General features: G+C 35.1%; 7 protein-coding genes across 7 annotated transcripts; 3 read left to right on the forward strand and 4 right to left on the reverse strand.

The window, feature by feature from the left end:
* Positions 1–357: 357 nt before the first annotated feature.
* LOC119638127 lies at positions 358–1,666 on the forward strand. Its single transcript, XM_038034757.1, has one exon. It carries the CDS (start codon positions 389–391, stop codon positions 1,505–1,507), a length of 1,119 nt encoding a protein of 372 aa, XP_037890685.1. The 5' UTR covers positions 358–388; the 3' UTR covers positions 1,508–1,666.
* Positions 1,667–3,051: 1,385 nt separating this feature from the next.
* LOC119638086 lies at positions 3,052–4,173 on the forward strand. Its single transcript, XM_038034711.1, has one exon. It carries the CDS (start codon positions 3,052–3,054, stop codon positions 4,171–4,173), a length of 1,122 nt encoding a protein of 373 aa, XP_037890639.1.
* A 1,108-nt stretch (positions 4,174–5,281) lies between these two features.
* On the forward strand, positions 5,282–6,672 carry LOC119638087. The gene has a single exon (XM_038034712.1). The coding sequence runs from the start codon at positions 5,282–5,284 to the stop codon at positions 6,398–6,400; it is 1,119 nt and encodes a 372-aa protein (XP_037890640.1). The 3' UTR covers positions 6,401–6,672.
* A 1,977-nt stretch (positions 6,673–8,649) lies between these two features.
* LOC119638088 lies at positions 8,650–9,591 on the reverse strand. Its single transcript, XM_038034713.1, has one exon. The coding sequence runs from the start codon at positions 9,589–9,591 to the stop codon at positions 8,650–8,652; it is 942 nt and encodes a 313-aa protein (XP_037890641.1).
* A 2,330-nt stretch (positions 9,592–11,921) lies between these two features.
* Positions 11,922–13,049, reverse strand: LOC119638089. Its single transcript, XM_038034714.1, has one exon. It carries the CDS (start codon positions 13,047–13,049, stop codon positions 11,922–11,924), a length of 1,128 nt encoding a protein of 375 aa, XP_037890642.1.
* Positions 13,050–15,693: 2,644 nt separating this feature from the next.
* LOC119638126 lies at positions 15,694–16,894 on the reverse strand. Its single transcript, XM_038034756.1, has one exon. It carries the CDS (start codon positions 16,869–16,871, stop codon positions 15,744–15,746), a length of 1,128 nt encoding a protein of 375 aa, XP_037890684.1. The 5' UTR covers positions 16,872–16,894; the 3' UTR covers positions 15,694–15,743.
* Positions 16,895–18,613: 1,719 nt separating this feature from the next.
* On the reverse strand, positions 18,614–19,847 carry LOC119638125. Its single transcript, XM_038034755.1, has one exon. It carries the CDS (start codon positions 19,827–19,829, stop codon positions 18,705–18,707), a length of 1,125 nt encoding a protein of 374 aa, XP_037890683.1. The 5' UTR covers positions 19,830–19,847; the 3' UTR covers positions 18,614–18,704.
* Positions 19,848–20,163: the final 316 nt, after the last annotated feature.

The raw sequence follows: 20,163 nt of genomic DNA on the forward strand, positions 1-20,163 counted from the left end.
AAAGTCTTGTTTCCCGGCGCTGTTACAAGTGATTAAAAATTATATGACATACACAAGAAATAGATAACTAAATTCTCTGACTTCATATTGAGGCCAAAAGTAAAAACCAAAAGTAGCAGCGAAATTAAAAATTCGATGCATTGCAAATATAAAACAATCAGAATTAAGACAGAGAAAAAAATTGACTCAATGAAGAAATTTCGCCGAAATTAATTTTTAGTTCTAGTATGCAGTGTACTTTATATGATCAAACGATCTTTCTCACTCTCTGTGAATGTATGTGAGAAAATTCATTACCACTAAGAATAAAGAAATTATTTACTTACAGCTTAGCAATTAATTGTAAGAATTATTATTTTATACCGAACCTTCATTGAAAGCAGTCGCCATGAGAAGTGTACGAGTTAATCGCGCTTCCCTTTTTTTCGTTGTTTGCATAAATTTTATAAAATGTACGATCAGCGCCGACTGCAATGATCATTTACGAACGTGTTACTCGGACGTATGGAGCGACATACGATATGAAAAATTAGAAGATACCAGTAAAGCTATGGATTTTTATAAAGAAATTGAAAGTGAGATACAACATTTAAGCCAGTTGAGTAATAATGTGCGACGTTTTATTCAACAAAAAAACGCTGAGATGTTGAGTAAGTCACTAACTGGAGAAGGTAATGACATCAGTTCAGCAGTAAAAACTTTATCGAAAAATCAGGAGATATCACTAACCGAGGACATTCTATACGATGCGATAAATGAAGTTTTCAATGCCCAAACACCGAGTAAACTGGTTGATCTGGTATGGAAAATATTTGAAGGGAATGAACCGGAAAGTTTCGAACTTATGGTAAGAACTCAACTGATGTTGTTCCGCGTTCATGAAGATAGAAGAAAAATCGATCAGCAATACCCGAAGAAAATAGCTTATTATTTCTATAAAATCCTAAAGCATCCACTCTATGCCGGCTTAGAAAAAGCGCTTAAACAAAGATTAGGGAAAGCTCTTGCCAGGCTGCCACTTGCTTATAGAGCTCTATTATTCCAACCGCTCTTTTGCTTAATGAGCGTCGCACACAATGAATACATTTACACGGCTCTTGAGGCAAAACTTGATTCGCAAAACCGTTTCCTTTGGGTGTGGTATGAGAAGGATTTCATCGACGATTCTGGACACATTAAAGCTGAGATTATCGAGCCACCAAATGGTAATGCGTTTGATTTTAAAGTCAAATTAACCGGAGTAAGATTCAATTTACCATATCATCGCTTGGACTATCATCAGTTTGCTATAGCCGGCTGGCAAGGATTAGGAGAGCCCGAGAACTATGATTGGGATTTTCAAGTAGTTGAAAACGACGTAATCGTTTTTGAACAAGACGGTTTCACAATGTGCATAGGTGATAATCAAGATACCGAGAGACGTAACGTGTATGGATTTATGGATAACGAGCATACTGCTAAAGATGCTATCTGCCAATGGAAAATTGGAAGTTGCGATCGCCGATAACAACTAAGAAAAAAATAGAATACTTTTTAATCCTTATAAAATTAACTTAACTGCTTCCATGGTTCAAAGAACAGTTAAAGATGTTTGAAGATAAGTTCGGTCAAGTCTTTCTAGCTAACATATGTGGACATTGCATACATTTTTACTTGTTTAGTATATGTTCAAAAATACATAACATTTTTTTTACAATGAAATAAAGATGATAAGAAAAATACGTTAAACTAATCGTGTTTTGGTATAGAGTGATATATTAAAGTGATTTACTTCCTTTGGTTTGTGGTTGTGATTATCATTAAGAAAATTTTCTCATGCTATAAAGCACGAGATCGCAAGTTTGTCCTGCGATAAATACTCTATCATGACTATTATTGCCCTTTACGACGCAATGAAAGGATTGTCATTGTATGTTTGAGTTGAAAGCTTAAGCTAGCTAAGTATTGGAAAAGGATTTAATTTTAATTAAATTTATAAACAAACTACTAGAGAGAGACATTTTTTTTAAAACATTTTTAGCAGAATTTTACTAAGTATAGCCAGATTTCTCGGAATCTTAAACTTAAGAAAACTTCCCTTATTGGCGTTCAGTTTCTTATTATATAAGAATCAGAGAAGGAAACAAGTTATATTGGTCTTGCAAGTGCTTCCTTGAGAGACGTAATAATTCGGCTTAAATTCTTTTATCGGTTTGTTTTGATGTGCCCCTCTGTTCGAGCGTCTTTTTAGCAACAGAAACGATCGAAAAGAGAGTTTGAACATATATTTTAAGAATTCCGTTTTTTTGTTTCCATAAAAATTTTATCACTTAAGATCGCTAGAGTTATTGTAAATCGGTTAGAAAGATTGGTTATTTATTGTTGACGGAACTTTTCGACGCGTCTGGATAGCTTGTGCCTTCGTGCCTTGTAAGATTTTGTTGTAATCAGAGACAAACTGGTACTAGTACTTCTAATAATTTTGGGACGTCTTATAATTGCATTACATTTTGTGATAATTCTGGTTATTTCAATATTTGTGACGATGGCAGCTTAGTAAAGTGAAAGAATACCAAATACCACAGCTTTACTCAATCCATTGTATTCTATTCTATTCTAAATGTCATTCCCGTTATCGATTTTCTTGTCAAGAATGAAAATTTCTCCGTTAAAATATGAATGCGTACGATTACATCTTGCCGACATATACTGTCGTTTCTCGACACTAAAGCAATATAAGAAGAGCTGTGCGAAATTTTCATGTACACAAACAGTAAACAGCAAGTTCTATTTACTTTTTACATGGACCAAAAGCATGTCGAAACTAAGAGACGGAACTATAGGAACTACGGCAGAGAAAAAGGTGAGCTCAATGAACACATTTTACTGAAATTGACTTTCAGTTTTAGTATACAGTGCAGTTTACATGATCAAACGCTGTTTTTCGCTCTCTCCAATTGTATTTGAGAAATTTCGTTAGTGCTCAGAATAACAAATTACTGACTTAGAGCTTATTAACTCTAAGGCGAATTATTTATATTTTAAACCGAATTCTCATTTAAAGCAGTCGTTATGACAAGTACACGAGTCAATCGCGCCTTTGTTACTTTGCTGTTAGTTTGCATAAATTTTATAAAATGTACGGTCGGGGCGGACTGCAACGATCAAGTACGAATATGCTACTCGGACCTATGGAGCGACATAGAATATGAAAAATCGGAAGATACCAATAAGGCTATGGATTTTTATAACAAAATTCAAAGTGAGACACGGCATTTAAATCAATTGACTAATAATGTGCGTCGTTTTATTCAAGAAAAAAACGCTAAAACGTTAAGTAAGTCTCTAACCGGCGAAGGTAATGATATCAGTTCAGCAGTAAAAACTTTATCGAAAAATCAAGAAATATCATTAACCGAAGACATTCTGTACTATGCATTAAATGAAGTTTTCAATGTCCAAACACCGAGTAAATTGGTTGATATTTTGTGGAAAATATTTCAAACGGATGAACCGGAAAGTTTCGAACTTATGTTAAGAGCTCAACTCATGCTGTTCCGCGTTTACGAAGGTAGACAGAAAATCGATCAGCAATACCCGAAGAAACTAGCTTATTATTTTTATAAAATCCTGAACCATCCTCTCTATGCCGACTTAGACAATGCGCTTAAAGTGAGATTAAGTAGCGCAATTGCTAGATTACCGCATGTTTATAAGACTCTATTATTCCAACCGGTTTTTTGTCTAATGAATGTTGCATACGAAGAATACATGTACACGGCTATTCAAGCAAAACTTGATTCGGAAAACCGTTTTATATGGGTGTGGCACGAGAAGAAATACATTGATGATGCTGGTCATATTAAAGCTGAAATTATCGAGCCGTCAAATGGTAATGCGTTCGATTTTAAAGTCAAATTAATCGGAGTAAAATTCAATCTACCATACCATCGCTTGGACTATCATCAATTTGCTATATGTGGTTGGCAAGGATACGGACAGCCCGACAACTATGATTGGGATTTTCAGTTTGCTGACGACGACTTAATTGTTTTCCAACAGGACGGTTTCACGATGTGCGTCGGTGATAATCAAGATACGGAGAGACGTAACGTGTATGGATTCATGGATAGCGAGCATACTGCTAAAGATGCTATTTGCCAATGGAAAATTGGAAGTTGCGATCGCCGATAAAAACTAAGAAAAAATAGAATTCTGTTAATCGTTATAAAATTAACCTAACTGCTTTGGCTTGAAGTTTTTCTAAGCAACACATGTCATGATGACGTATCAACCTGTTCTATACAGAAATCAAAGCATGAACACTTCAATATAATTAACATAATACGTATGCAGATATATGTGGACATTACATGAGTATTTTTATACTTAGTATATATTTACAACGTAATAACATTTTTTTTACATTGAAATAAAGATGATATGAAAAATACGTAAAAATAATCGTGTTTTATTATTTAGTGTGATATATTTAAAGGTGTTATGATTATCAATAACAAATTTCTCTCACGCTACGCCGTATGAGAGCGCGCTGTTATCGTGCGATAAAAATTCTATCATAACTATTTCGCCAGTTTACGATGCGATAAAAAGACTTTCATTGAATATTTGAGGACTAAAATAGAGATCTAGTGTTGAAAGTTAAGCTGATTAAGTATTGAAAAAGGATTTAATTAATATAAACGCTTAACCAAGCTACTAGAGGTGTAAATGAAGCATTTATTAAGAAGTTTTTATTCGGAATTTATTTTGTATAGGACTATTTTTCGAAATCTTAAAATTAGGGAAAGTGTCTTTGTTGTTATTTTTCTACAGATTTCCATGTTATAAGAATTAAAAGATACTAGAAGTTTGGTCGCCTCATTACTTAAAAGATGTAATAATTTGTCTTAAGTTTTTTTATACTTTTGATTTGGTTCACTTTAGTTACGCCTACCTGTTCGAACGTCTGCGAAGTTCTCAAATACCCAAAAATTCTATTTAATTTTTACATGGGTTAAAAGCACATGAAAGCAAAAACTGGCATTACAGATTCGTTATAAAACAATACGGATTGAGACAGAAAAGAAAGTGGACTCGATGAACAAATTTCACTAAAAATGATCTTCAGTCTTAGTATGCAGTGTAGTTTACACTATCAAACGCTCTTCTTCGCTCTCTCTCTAATTGTATTTGAGAAAAGTCGTTAACGCTAAGAATAAAAAATTACTTACTTATAACTTACTGATAGTAAGATATTTTATTCATATTTACACCGAACTTGCAGTTAGAAGCAGTCATCATGAGAAGCATACGAGTCAATCACGCCTTTGTTACTTTCGTGGTTTGCATAAATCTTATACACTATACAGTCAGCGCGGATTGCAACGATCATGTACGAATATGTTACTCTAACTTATGGAGCGACATACGATACGAAAAGTCAGAAGATACCAATAACGCTATGGATTTTTATAACAAACTGCAAAGTGAGACACGGCATTTAAATCAATTGACTAATAATGTGCGCAGCTTTATCCAAGAGAAAAACGCTAAAATGTTGACCAAGTCTCTAACTGGCGAAGGTAATGAAATCAGTTCAGCAGTAAAAACTTTATCCAAAAATCAGGAAACATCTTTAACAGAGGACATTCTGTACTATGCATTAAGTGAAGTTTTCAGTGACCAAACACCGAGTAAACTGGTTGATATTTTGTGGAAAATATTTCAAATGGATGAACCGGAAAGTTTCGAACTTATGTTAAGAGCTCAACTCATGCTGTTCCGCGTTTACGAAGGTAGACAAAAAATCGATCAGCAATACCCGAAGAAAATAGCTTATTATTTTTATAAAATCTTGAAGCATCCTCTCTATGCCGACTTAGACAATGCGCTTAAAGTGAGATTAGATAGCGCAATTGCTAGATTACCGCATGATTATAAGACTCTATTATTTCAACCGCCTTTTTGTCTAATGAATGTTGCATACGAAGAATACATTTGCATCGCTCAAGAAGCAAAACTTGATTTGGAAAACCGTTTTATATGGGTGTGGCACGAGAAGAAATTCATCGACGATGCTGGTCATATTAAAGCTGAAATTATCGAGCCGTCAAATGGTAACGCATTTGATTTTAAAGTCAAACTAACCGGAGTAAGAGACAATTTACTATTTCATCGTTTGGACTATCATCAGTTTGCTATAGTTGGTTGGCAAGGAGCAGGAGACCCCGAGAACGATCATTGGGATTTTCAATTCGTTGATAAAGATGTACTCGTTCTTCAACAAGACGGTTTCACAATGTGTACTGGTGATAATTATAATCCGGAGACACGTAACCTATATGGATTCATGGATAATGAGCAAACTGCTAAAGACGCTATATGTCAATGGAAAATTGGAATTTGCGATCGCCGGTAATAAGCGAGAAAAAGAAAACTTTTCAGTTATTGATAAAGTTAATTGTTTCCACGTTTCCAAGAATTCACAGTTAAGTTTCAAAAAAAAAAAAAAAAATGTAAAGCTAAGTTCGGTGAAGTCTTTCTAAGCAACACATGTCATGATGACGAATCAACCTGTTTTATACAAATGTCAAATCACAAACATTTTACTATTATTAACATGATACGTATGTGAGTATATATGAGTATTTTTATACTGAGTATCTATTTACGGCGAAATAACATTTTATTGTTTAGCGTTCTTTAAATAAGCAGCTGAAGATATTTCTTTCGATCGCAAATGTGATGGTTTATATACTAAAACGATTTATTTGTTTCGTTGCGTGGCTTGATTATCATTTGCAAATTTCTCCCACACTGTCATGCGTTATAAATTATATCATAATTATATCTCCACTTCATAATGCGATGAGAGATAGTCATTGAATATTTGACGATTAAAATAAAGATCTTGAGTTGAAAACTTAATGTAATTAATGATTGGATTAGTTTTCAGTTTAAATTAATTCAGTTTAACCAAATTGCTAAAGGTTTAAATAAAAATTTTTTACAAATGTTTTTAATTGCATTTTATTGTGCATATAATATGCAGCAAGATTTTTTGGAATTTTAAAGAAAAGTTTCTTTGTTGTTCTTTTTCTTCACTTTCTTTTCTTAAACTTTCTTTCTTTTTATTCTTTAAGAATTAGAGAAGGAAACAAGTTATGTTGGGCTTGCAGTGATACCTTCCAAAGATATAATAATACGACTCCAGTTCTTTTGTAGCTTTGACTTGGCTCAATTTAGTTATGCCCTTTTGTTCGAACGTCGTTATAGTGGCCGAACGACCAGGAATGTTTCTGAATGTATAGCCCTGTGACTATCGAAATCTTATCATTACAGATATGATAAATGGATTAAAAAACATGTAAAAACTATTGGGTCGACTTACCACCTCATCTACAATAGGTTATTACTGCGGAATGTTAGTATTATTTATTAGTATTGTATTTTAAGTGCAATCAGAGACAAACTTTTAGTAGTATTAGTAGGAATTGTGGTTGTTGCAATACTTGCGGGGCGGGCACAGAGAGCAGGGACATAAATTTTTTGCTTAAACTACGTGAAAGCACAAGTTCTAAATGAATTCCCTCCCTCTGTAGCGTGCCATAGTAGCAGCAAAGCATTAGTACATGCTTACGCCGTAAGTTAAAAGCCCGTCTTATAAGCGACCAAAATATTCCTCCCAAAGAGTAAGCGATTCAATCTTGAGCAACGAAGACATATCTGGGACGATTTTTGTGACGATATCTAAATGTAGGCGTAATATTTTTTCGAAGTGGAATTTGAGAATTGTCTGAAAGATGGAGAAAGATCGAAACCAATAGTTGGACAATACTTTGATTAAAATGCATAGTAAAAATTTTTCTAGATGACAAAAATACCCTCCTCACCTTTCCAAATTACAGAAGTACGCGTAGCTTTTACTTATGCACACAATATTTTTATACCCTGCACCATTTGTGGTACGGAACATAATAAGTTTATGCGCCTATGTACAACAACAAGAAAAACTTAAGATAGACCCATCCATCGATTCAGAGTTACTTCCTGTCCGCTTTGAATTTCTGTGTTCAACACAAACCTTGAGATATTTTAATAACATTTGATACACGCATCTATTTTGTTCTAAGAACCAATACTATGGGAAATGTCCCGGGTAGAAACACTTTTTCAACTACTTCCTAAAGCACGCCTTATTTTGAAAAGTCTTAGTATGAACATTTGTATCAAGTAAATAGTGGACTGTGTTCCACTGTAGTGTTTTTGTCTGCTTTAATATGTGAAATGCATTGTTTGACAGGCAGGCGAAATAATAAGACATGATTACTTTTACGTTTTTTTTTTTTTTTTATCATCTTTATTTCACTGTAAAAAAAACGTTACATTGTTTAAAATTTTTACTAAGTATAAAAATACACATGTAATGCCCATATATCCATATACGTATCATGTTAATTATATTTAAGTGTTTCCGTTTTGACATCTGTATAGAACAGGTTGAAACGTCATCGTGACATGTGTTGCTTAGAAAGACTTCACTGTACTTATGTTTATATATATTTATTTCAACTCAACTAATCTGTTATTTTCAATTAGTTCTATGAAACGTGAAAGCAATTAAGTTGATTTTATAACGATTAAAAATATACTATTTTTTCTTAGTTTTTATCGACGATCACAACTTCCAATTTTCCATTGGCAAATAGCATCTTTAGCAGTATGCTCGTTATCCATAAATCCATACACGTTACGTCTCTCCGTATCTTGATTATCACCGACGCACATCGTGAAACCGTCTTGTTCAAAAACAATTACATCATTATCAACAAATTGAAAATCCCAATGATAGTTCTCGGGCTGTCCGTATCCTTGCCAACCAACTATAGCAAATTGATGATAGTCCAAACGATGATATGGTAAATTGAATCTTATTCCGGTTAACTTGACTTTAAAATCGAACGCATTACCATTTGACGGCTCAATCAGCTCAGCTTTAATGTGACCAGTATCGTCGATGAATTTCTTCTCGTACCATACCCAAAGGAAACGGTTTTCCGGATCAAGTTTTGCTTGAATAGCCGTGTAAATGTATTCCTCGTATGCAACATTCATTAGACAAAAATGCGGTTGGAATAATAGTGCCTTATAACCATGCGGTAATCTAACGATTGCATTATCTAATCTCGATCTAAGCGCATTGTCCAAGCCGCCATAGAGTGGATGCTTTAGGATTTTATAAAAATAATAAGCTAGTTTCTTCGGATATTGTTGATCGATTTTTTGTCTATCTTCGTAAAGCTGAAATAACATCAGTTGAGCTCTTGACATAACTTCGAAACTTTCCGGTTCATTCGATTGATATATTTTCCACATTATGTCAACCAATTTACCAAAAATTTCATCTGATGCGACTGCCGATATTTCCTGATTTTTTACTGTTGTATTGGTTCCACTACCTCCGCCGTTCTTTTCATTGCATTTTATAAAATTTATACAAACTGTGAAAACGAGAAAAGCGCAATTGACTCGTACACTTCTCATGGCGACTGCTTTCAATGAATGTTCGGTATAAAATAATACATCGTTTAGTTGATCAGCTGTAAGCATGTTATTTATTTATTGTTAAACTTAGTGCTAATCACTTTTCTTGAAACTATGCATCAAAGTATAAAGATAGAGAAAAAGCGTCAGTAGGGGTGAATTTAAAAATGCAAACAACACTATTTACAAGTAGAATAGAAGATTAGTTTCATAGAAATTTTGCTGACTGGCTGCTCATACTGAAGTCGTATTTAGTTTAAATCTTTGCCTTTCTTTTGTTATTAACAATTCTTAAATTCTTAATTTTCTTAATTCTTAAATTCTTAAATTTTCTAAAAAAGTCATTTATCGTTTACTAACGTCTCTTGATCTTTCTAGAAAGCTCCCTTAACTTTTGTTTTTCAACTGTGCTAAAAGAGAAGCAATATTTTTGGTTTATTTAACAATTGCGGGTAGCAGTTAAGTTTATCATTCCTTTTACCTTTTGCGGGATGACCGACTTTTTTTGCCAGACTTGGGCCACAGAAGAAGTTGATGACCTAAGCTAGCACATGCATTCAGCTAAGTGCAGCGCTGCAGCTCTGCATATACTGCACCTGACGACCGCGCTACACCTAGTGACTGCGCTGCCCACGGCAGATGCTCAGTGCACGGCGACATCCCGGTTGGGCCATCTGTTGTTCTATTTCTAGATCCACTTCTATCGCAGTCGCAGTCCCTTAATTTATTTCCCCGCCACCCCATGTATGATCTCGAGCCGGCTATGTTTATAAATATGCAGGCTCATCTTTGTAACTTTGCGCGATTTTAGTCTATATTTGAGAGGTATTTGAGAGTAATTCCAAGTCATAGCAAATTGTACTTAAATATTCTTTTTTGAAATACATCAGGAAATGTTACCTGTAGGCGTAACAAGGTAATCGTTGAGATGAAGTGAGAAAAGAGAAAGAGAACGACGTTGCTATTGTAGGGACTCCCAAACTGAATTTACTTGCTTTAAGAAATCATGTGTCAGTCAAAATTATTTATTCTAAATTGTCAACATTTTGCAATATATCTGGCAACTTGGCCAACCCAAAACCGACAATTGGGATATGATGGAGCTGAAAACTCCTATTTCTACTTTTACTGCGCACCGCCACTGTGACGTTCATTCGTCTATTTCTAGTTCTACTATTATAAATAGAAATGGGAGTATAGATAGAAATAGGAGTAGAAGGAGAAGAAGAATAGAGTTGATGGCCTGGTGGTCTGGACGGCAGTGCAGTCGACACGACTGGGGGCAACACAGTTGGCGGGAGCAATGCAAGCAGTAGCGTTGCAGCTGCAAGTAGCGCAATCGATCATGGCAGCGCTGCAGAGATGATTGCCGAAGCAATAAGAAACCAGTCATATCTATAGGAATGTGAATGGATTGCTTCAAAATGAATTGATAAAGAATATGCAAATATTAAGTTCATTTAAGTTCATTTAGATACACGAATATACTTTATCCACTCTGGATAACACATCACCCACTGATATGTCCTCTGTATTCTTACTAAATTAAGGGGCATACAGCAACCCTGGCTGTCATAGCATAAATAGCACTCGAAAACTAGCCATAAGAGGAAATCCTGTAGCCTTGCTCTTGAACTTAGAGAGTTAGTAAGAAGATAAAAGCGGGATCCTGGATTTTCTTTTCTCTGCTCCGTCTGTGATGTGTGTGCGTTTCACTGACTGACTCACCGTCGGCCGCACTTTGAGGGAATTTAAGAGAAAGATTAGGTGAAAGAGAAAAGGTGGTCTCATCCTCAAAGAGAGTGTTTAGCGTTTACTACGGGTGCATATCGAGCATTAGAATAATCGTTTTGTACTACGCGAATAAAATCGAGGTTAAGTAAAACGGAGAAAGTGTTTCCATTGACAAAAGAAAAAGGGCGACACCCTCCGTAATAAAAATTTCTGATAAGATAGACCCTGGCACGTCTGAGCTGACTCACACATCGGGGATAGAAAAAGACCACCTTACAAAGTACTAAGTGAAAAATTTCTGTATGTATGTTCGGTTCCCCAGAATGATACTTTCTTTCTTTCTATTTCCTTCTTTTTTATTTAATCGTAATAGCATTGCACAATTCAAAAAACACTATTGCCTTAGCGATTTGTTATACGTACAGCTATTTTATCTATATATTGGTCGCTCAACTGATAAGAAATTGAAGTACCTACACTTTCGTCGGTTTAACTCTTTCAAGATACTTTGTAGTTTCGTAGGCATTTGAAATTTGCGTCTAACTCTCTTGTAGGAGACCTGAGCGATAACTTGTATCTCAACTTGTATTGAAATGAAAAGACTTCTTCGTCTTTTATATGAAATTTAAAAAAATTTCTTAGTATTTTCAATTCTTATTTCTTTAGCGGCGATCACAAATTCCAATCTTCCATTGGCATTCACTTGTTTGCGAGGAATGTTCGTTATCTTTGAATCCGTAGACATTCCTCCTCTCAGCATCGTGGTTTGCACCCGAGCACATTATGTAACCGTTTTGTGAGAATACAACCGTATCATCATTCATCAATTGAACGTCCCATTCGTGATGCTGGGGTGGGGCAGTGGATTCCCAACCAGCGACAACATTTCCATTTGATACTATACGATAATAGAACAGATTGTATTTAACTCCCTTTAGAGTTACTCGTAAATTGGAGAGTGCTTGATTCGGGTCGTCTACTATCGCGGCTTTGATATGACCTGTGTCATCGATAAATAGCTTCTCATGCCAAACCCATATGTAACGGCTATCGGAATTAATTTTAGCTTCTATGGCTGTGTATATATATTCAGAATGCGCTGCACTCATTAGACAGAAGTTTGTATCAAACAGTAAACTTTTGAAAGCACTTGGTAGTAGATTAACACATTTTTCCATTTGATATTTAAGCGTCTCATCGAGTGTCGCATAAAAAGGATGATTTACAATTTTATTGAAATAATAACTAACTTCTTTGATGTAGCCCTTATCGGAATTCTCTCTGTCTTGATGCAACCAAAATAATGTCATCTGAGATCTTATGGCCAATTCAAAAGACTGCTTATCATTCATTTGCACAGCATCCCACATACGATCCGCTAGGTTCGTAGGCTTTACTTCGTTGCAGACTTCTGCTAGAGCATCGTGAACTATATCTTCAATTAAGGGCATTTCATATTTCTTTAGTAGTGTTTCAATCTCTTGACGCGATGAATTCAATTGAGATTCATCATCTTCCTTCAAGGAGTTGGCAAGAATTTGAGCATTTTTGCTTTTTATATTTTGGCGAATAGAGTGCCGTAGATCGATTATATTTTGAATTTCTTGATCAATCTCGAGGAGTAGGTCCGTCGATCTACTGATCTCATCCAAATAATTGTTCCGTATGTCGGTATATGATTCCAGATAATGCTGTATTAATTTAAAGTTTGGCGACTGAGCCATAGACCATACAATGAGCACGACGCCAACTAATAACGCGTTATTAAACCGAGTCGATGTTGTTCGCATTTTGACTTCTCAGAATGGAATAAATTATGAATTGCTTCTAATAAAATATTAAACACGTTGTAAATAAAAAGTTGATAACACTATAGTGTAACACAGTTCACTTTTAAATACTCTACCCCATTGCCTTTAATATAGTTGTTCATATAACGACTTGCCTAAATAAGGCTTTACATGAGTAGTGGTCGAAAAAGTCTTCCAATCCGAAAGGGTTTCAATAGTATTCGTCAAAGAAAGTCGTTGTACCAAATTTCATCAAAATATCTCGAAAAGTGCGGCCTATATGTTGAACAAAAAAAAACAAGGTAAACAAATGGACAGACGGTCAGACAAGCTTAAACAGATTTCGAAAGTGATGCTGAATCAATCGGTATAATGAAAGGTGGATCTACTTCAAATAATTCCGGGTGTTGCATACGTCTGCATAAATTTTATATGTCGCGGTACCAATAGTAGGGTATAATAAATAATATATAAACCTTGTCGGTTTAAGATAATTCATATTAGGAAATAAAAAAATTGTAAATATTTTTCCTTTTCAATACATAAAAAAACTCATGAATGACATAAGTTTGGCACACTAGGATTTATTTTTAAATTAAATGAAACGTACGCGTATTTCCGGAGCTGATAGTTGCTTTTGTGCAAAATTTTATTGGATATTTTAATGCAAAACTAAATTTATAAAAATTCGCTTCTGAGGAAATGTATCATAGATTCCTAACCGTTTATAAATGTCCGCTATATGGGATATTTTATATTAGCTGGATATTCTTAATACAAAGAGATATGCATCGAAGATCGTAAAATAGATACATACTTTAACCGCAATTCTGCAAAATTCGTACGCTTGCATGAAAATTTATAATAAATGGACTTCATCCAGATCAGCAGGCAGCAAAGACTTGCTCATTGTTGCTATTAACGCGAAGCACCTCTCTGAGCAGCCAATGTAAACTCTCTAAAAACAATTAAGAATGCTGTAGTTGGGCAAGGTTGAACATTAGATACCCTACACCACTTCGCCTTGTGCAGTCGTTTCTTTAGCCATACACCAAAAATTATGCGTCAGATTTATGCAAAGGCATAATTTTCTTGAAAGCCACCGTGTTGAGGGAAACGAAAAAACTCAATTTAGCAAACTTAGTTTATTTTTCAAAGATGCTATTATTTTCTAGTGGCTTTTTTTATAGCAAATCATAAATGAGGCTTTGTCGCTGTAAGAGGAAGGCTTGCTTTCACGAGAGCCCCTATATACGATCGCATCAAAAAAATAGATCTCTGTGATCGAAGTTGCTGGTTAATCTACTAAGGACAAGTTTTCGTCACATAATATTAAAAGTTTGGACTTTTTTGGCATACAACCCCTTATTTTTCATTAGAACCTTTATATAGGTTGAGGATCCAACCCATAGACCTACGAGATCGAAATTGAGTATGGTTAGTCTTCACAACACGAAATATTTTTATTAAAATTAGATCTTTTTACCATATAAAGTCTCAGTTTTCATAGGAGAAATTACACGAAGGAAGGTGCGAAAAACTCCCGCAGCTTAACCAAAGGTTTCATAACAATTTAGAATGACGAAATACAATTAGTAACTCTAACAACTTTTAATAGTCTTTTTTGTAACAACTAATCAAAATAACTTGGTCAGTGGTCGAAAAAATGATCCGATCCGAACCATTTACAACAGCGTGATTTTACCAGATTTCATCAAAATATCTCAAAAATTGCGACCTGTGTAGATTGAACACAAATTTGCATGGATAGACTTCAGATGGACAGATGGTCAAACAAACTTCGACCAAACTAGAAAATGATTCTGATTCGATTTGTATAATAAAAATTTGTCCTATCTCAAATGCTCCTGGGTGTTACAATCGTCCGTACAAATTTAATTTCCCTAATGATGTAGGGTATAATGAAAGAATATCAGTACATCTGATCTTTAGACGTTGCTGTAGTACAAATCAACTAAAAACAGTTTTGGACAGTTCGTATAAAACTTCAAATGTCGTCGATGGCTCAAGTCATCAATTTGTCGCATTTGGCTTTCCGAAAGATGTCGTTTCTGCTTCTCTGCGCAAATTGATTGATGATCAAAAATTTTAGGGAAAAGTAAATATTTGACTGATCTTTTTAAACAATAAGCGTTTTTTACCCGGAGTGTGGTTATTCCCCATTCAGGAAAGTTTGCACCCATACAAGGTATGCATTCCTATACGCTATAATTTCGTTCCAGTACGCCTGATTGTCATTATCATGCAACATGAGAAAAGAATGTAGCGTTGCAGCTTAGATAATCACCAATAGGTAATGCCACCAGAAGGCTTTACGTTGCAACAGGTTTGTTTAGCTTAGAGCAAAACATGTGCATTCAATTCCTAAGGATAGTAAAATCTGTGATTTTCTCAGTTAGCTATATTACAGTAGCATTCCCCAGTTACCCTAGGAACTTGTAAAACAAGATATAGTCCATAACTATTTATGCATACTTTGACCTAATATTACTTTTCGTAACTAGTGATGGATGAGATGAACTATCTTTACTTTCGTAAATTAAAGCCATTCAAAGGTCCGCGTGATTCCGTACTTGTCAAAAAAATGCGTGAATTTAACGCCTATATCATAACTTTTATTCAAATTAAAAACAGATTTCATCTTACATAAGGAATATTTTTCATTTGTATTCATTAACGACGATCACAAGATCCAATCTTCCACTGGCAGACACTCGTTTGAGAGGAATGCTCGTTATCTTTGAACCCATAGACATTCCTCCTCTCGCGATCGTGATTGACACCCGAGCACATTATGTAACCGTTTTGTGAGAATGCAATTGTATCATCATTCACCAATTGAACGTCCCATTCATGATGCTGCGGTGGTGCGTTGGAATCCCAAGCAGCGATAATATTTCCATTTGACACTGTGCGATAATAGTAGACATTAAATTTGATTCCCCTTAAAGTCACTCTTAAATTGGCGAGTAGTTGATTTGGGTCATTCACTACTGCGGCTTTAATATGGCCCGAGTCATCGATAAATCGCTTCTCATGCCAAACCCATATGCGACGACTACCAGAATCAGGTCTACCACCCAAAGCCGTATACACATATTCAGAATGCGCTACATTCATTAGACAGAATTTTGCATCAGATAGTAAACTTTTGAAAGCGCTCGGTAGTAGGTTTAAAGACTTTTCCATGCGGGATCTAAGTGACTCATCAATTGTCGCATATAAAGGATGATTTATAATTTTATTAAAATAGTAACTAACTTTATTAAAATAATCCTTGTCGGCCGCGCCCTTGCCTTGGTGTAACCAATATAATGACAATTGTGATCGTACGGTCAATTCAAAAGATTGCTTATCATTCATTTGCATAGCATACCATAAACGATCCACTAGATTTGCAGGCTTTACCTCATTATAAACTTCCACTAGGGCATCGTCAACTATATCTTCACTTAAAGGAATTTCATATTTCTTTAAGAGCGTTTCAACTACTTGACGTGCTGAATTCAACTGAGACTCATCGTGTCCATTCAACGCGTTAGCGAGAATTTGGGAAGCTTTGTTCCTTATATGACGGCGAACAGTATGTCGCAGTTCCATCAAATTTTGAATTTCTCGATCAATCTCGCGAAACAAGGCAGTCGAATCATTGATGTCGCTCAAATAACTGCTTCGTATATTGTCGTATGAATCCAAATAATGTTGTATTAATTTAACATTTGGTGGATCGGCGTTAGAGCACACGAAGAGTCCGAGGCAAACTAATACCGCGTAAATGAACCGAATCAATGTTGTTTTCATTTTGAGTTCTCAAAACGGAATGAATGATTAAAATATAAATGAAATATAAAAACCCTTTGATGGGAGATAATATTTCTTAGGAAATAAAAAAATTTTATAAAATATTTTTTAGTAATTAAATCTTATCAGTTTTTCATTTCTCATATATAATATAATAATAATATATTAAAAACTCAGAAATTGCAAATAGTTGGCACTCCGGTAGCATTGTACTAGGACCTGCTATATTTTACAATACTTATGATATAAGGGTATATTAAGTTTATATGAATGTATGTAACACCTAGAAGGACTTATGATAAGCCCATGGTTTTTTTATGTTTATCGATAGAGAATAATTTTCAAAATCATTTTCTGAATCAACTCTGTCTTTCCATTTGGTGTTTCTTCATACATTCTCGTGGTCAACCACAAGATCGCAGTACCACAATAGCTGACAGGGGTATATTAAGTTCGCACAGATTCTTATGCCGATGGACTGAGAAAATGACTCTCGTTTGTCTGTCTGTCTGTCCACGTTAAAACTGTCCATAAATTCTTGCTCTCAAGGTATAGGGCGCAATCATTGAGAGATTTGGATGGAATTCGTTACACTCTGAACTGTTTTGGATCGAGGATGAACTTTCTTCAGAATAGAGTGAATTGAATATTTTGTCGATTAACATACGAACATAGAAATGTAGCTTCATAACACATGCTTTTTGCTGCATATATCGTCTTTCTGGTGATTTCATTCATTCGTCCAAGGCACTTGATATAAAACTTTAGCGTAGAGGGGCAGCGGAAGCAGACTTGCGCCGTAACGATAGAAAGAGAAGGGAAAAACCAAAAATAAAACAATTTGAACGGCTTGCTATTATAAAAAATGCAAAAAAAAATTTACTTATATTTTTTTCAATAAACATTTTTTTTCTCTTATCGGAACAAAATAATACCAGAGAATAATACAAAAAAAGGAAGAAATGTTTCATTAAATATCTCGAAAATTACGACCTGTAAGTTGAATCCATAAATCATGGACAGACATTGGACGCACAAACAGACGGATTTATATCGATCATTGTAATAACAGGTGGGGCTGCCTCAACTTCTTCTGGCTGTTACAACTGTCTATGCCACAGTACCACTAGGGGCCCAAGGTATAATTGACGAACGCTGGCACGTTTAATATTATGACGTCGCTGCTGAACTACAAATTGAATAAAAACGCTTTCGCATAAAATCGAATACAAAAAAAAAAAAGAAGAGTTTATAGTAGTTTAAGATGTCTTCGAACGTCAGCCAAAATTTTGATCGAAGTTCATGGAGATGAAATTGGATACCCAAACTGTGAAGAAGATGTTTTTACTTCTGCTCTACCCAAACTAGTTGATGATCAACAACTTCGGGGCAAAAGTAACATATTTGACTGATCCTTTTAAAGAATAAGAGCTTCTTATCTTCCCGATTTAGTAGAGCGCGATTCCTACGCATTCGAAAAAGCTTGGACAGATACAATGAATGCATATAATGTTATAATTTGGCTTCAATATACCCGATTACCGTTCTCATACAACGTCAGCGACGAAAGCACCACTCTAACTCAGGTAGCCGCCAATGGCTCATGACACCAGACAGTTTAACGTTGAAAAAATTATCTTTATCTACGAAGGTAAAGTTTATATTGATTTCCTAAGAATCGTAAAATCTCTGATTTCTTCGGTTAATAAGCCAACTAAAATATGCATTTAGGTTTCGTGTGAACGCTGATGTACGTCGTCATTTTATATCATAATTTTTATTGACATTATAAAGATTACGTGTTATACAAGGAATATTTGAAATTTTTACTCATTAACGACGATCACAGGATCCAATTTTCCACTGGCAGACACGAGTTTGAGGGGAATGATTGTTATCTTGGAATCCATAGATATTCCTCCGCTGGCCATCGTGATTAATACCTGAGCACATTAAGTAACCGTTTTGGGAGAATACAACCGTATCATCATTCACCAATTGAACGTCCCATTCATGCTGTTGCGGCGGGGCAGAGGATTCCCAACCAGCGACAACATTTCCATTTGACCTGCGATAATAATAAAGATTATACTTAACACCCGTTAGAGTTACTCTTAAATTGGAGAATGCTTGGTTTGGGTCATTCAATACTGCGGCTTTAATATGACCCGTGTCATCGATAAATCGTTTCTCATGCCAAACCCATATGTAACGGCTATCAGAATCAAGTTTAGCTTCCATTGCCGTATAAACATACTCAGAATGCTGCACACTCATTAGACAGAATTTTGAAGCAAACAGTAGACTATTCAAAGCAGTTGGTAGCAGCTGTAAGCACCTTTCCACACGGGATTTAAGCGACTGATCGATTGTCGCATATAAAGGATGATTTATAATTTGATACATATAATAACTAACTTTTTTTAAATAATCCCTATCGGCTGTACCTTTGCCTTGATGTAACCAAAATAATGACAATTGTGATCGTACGGTCAGTTCAAAAGATTGCTTGTCATTCATTTGCATAGCATCCCATATACGATCCACCAGCTTAGTAGGTGTCACTTCGTTGTAAACTTCTTCTAAAGCATCGTGAACTATGTCTTCACTTAAAGGAATTTCATATTTCTTTAAGAGCGTTTCAACTACCTGACGCGCTGAATTCAATTGAGACTCATCATCTTTGTTCAAGGAGTTAGCAAGCATTTGGGAAGCTTTGCTCCTTATATGACGGCGAATAGTGTATCGCAGTTCAATCAAATTTTGAATTTCTCGATCAATCTCGCGAAACAAGGCAGTCGAATCATTGATGTCGCTCAAATAATTGCTTCGTATATTGTTTTGTGATTCCAGATAATGTTGTATTAATTTAACATTTGGTGGATCGGCGTTAGAGCACACGATGAGTCCGACGCAAACTAATAACGCGTAAATGAACCGAGTCAATGTTGTTTTCATTTTGAGTTCTCAAAACGGAATGAATGAATAAAATATAAATGAAATATAAAAAAGCCCGTCGGTGGGAGATAATATTTCTTAGGAAGGAGAAAAATTATGGACTTCTATATATTTTGCTATTTTCGTTATCAGTTTTTCATTTCTAATATATACGCAATTTTGCAATTTGTAAAAACATTGTGTGAGCTTTTACAATTTCTACGGTATACAACTGTAAAATACACCTCGCATCTATTTTTTTGTCCACCTTCATATATAAACGCGGGTATTGCATATATTTGACGACTCGGTAGCTTTGTTCTAGATTTTGCCATATCTTGTAAAGGCATGATAA

Source organism: Glossina fuscipes, unplaced genomic scaffold (assembly GCF_014805625.2).
Source record: "Glossina fuscipes isolate IAEA_lab_2018 unplaced genomic scaffold, Yale_Gfus_2 73, whole genome shotgun sequence".
NCBI classification, from domain to species: Eukaryota; Metazoa; Arthropoda; class Insecta; order Diptera; family Glossinidae; genus Glossina; species Glossina fuscipes.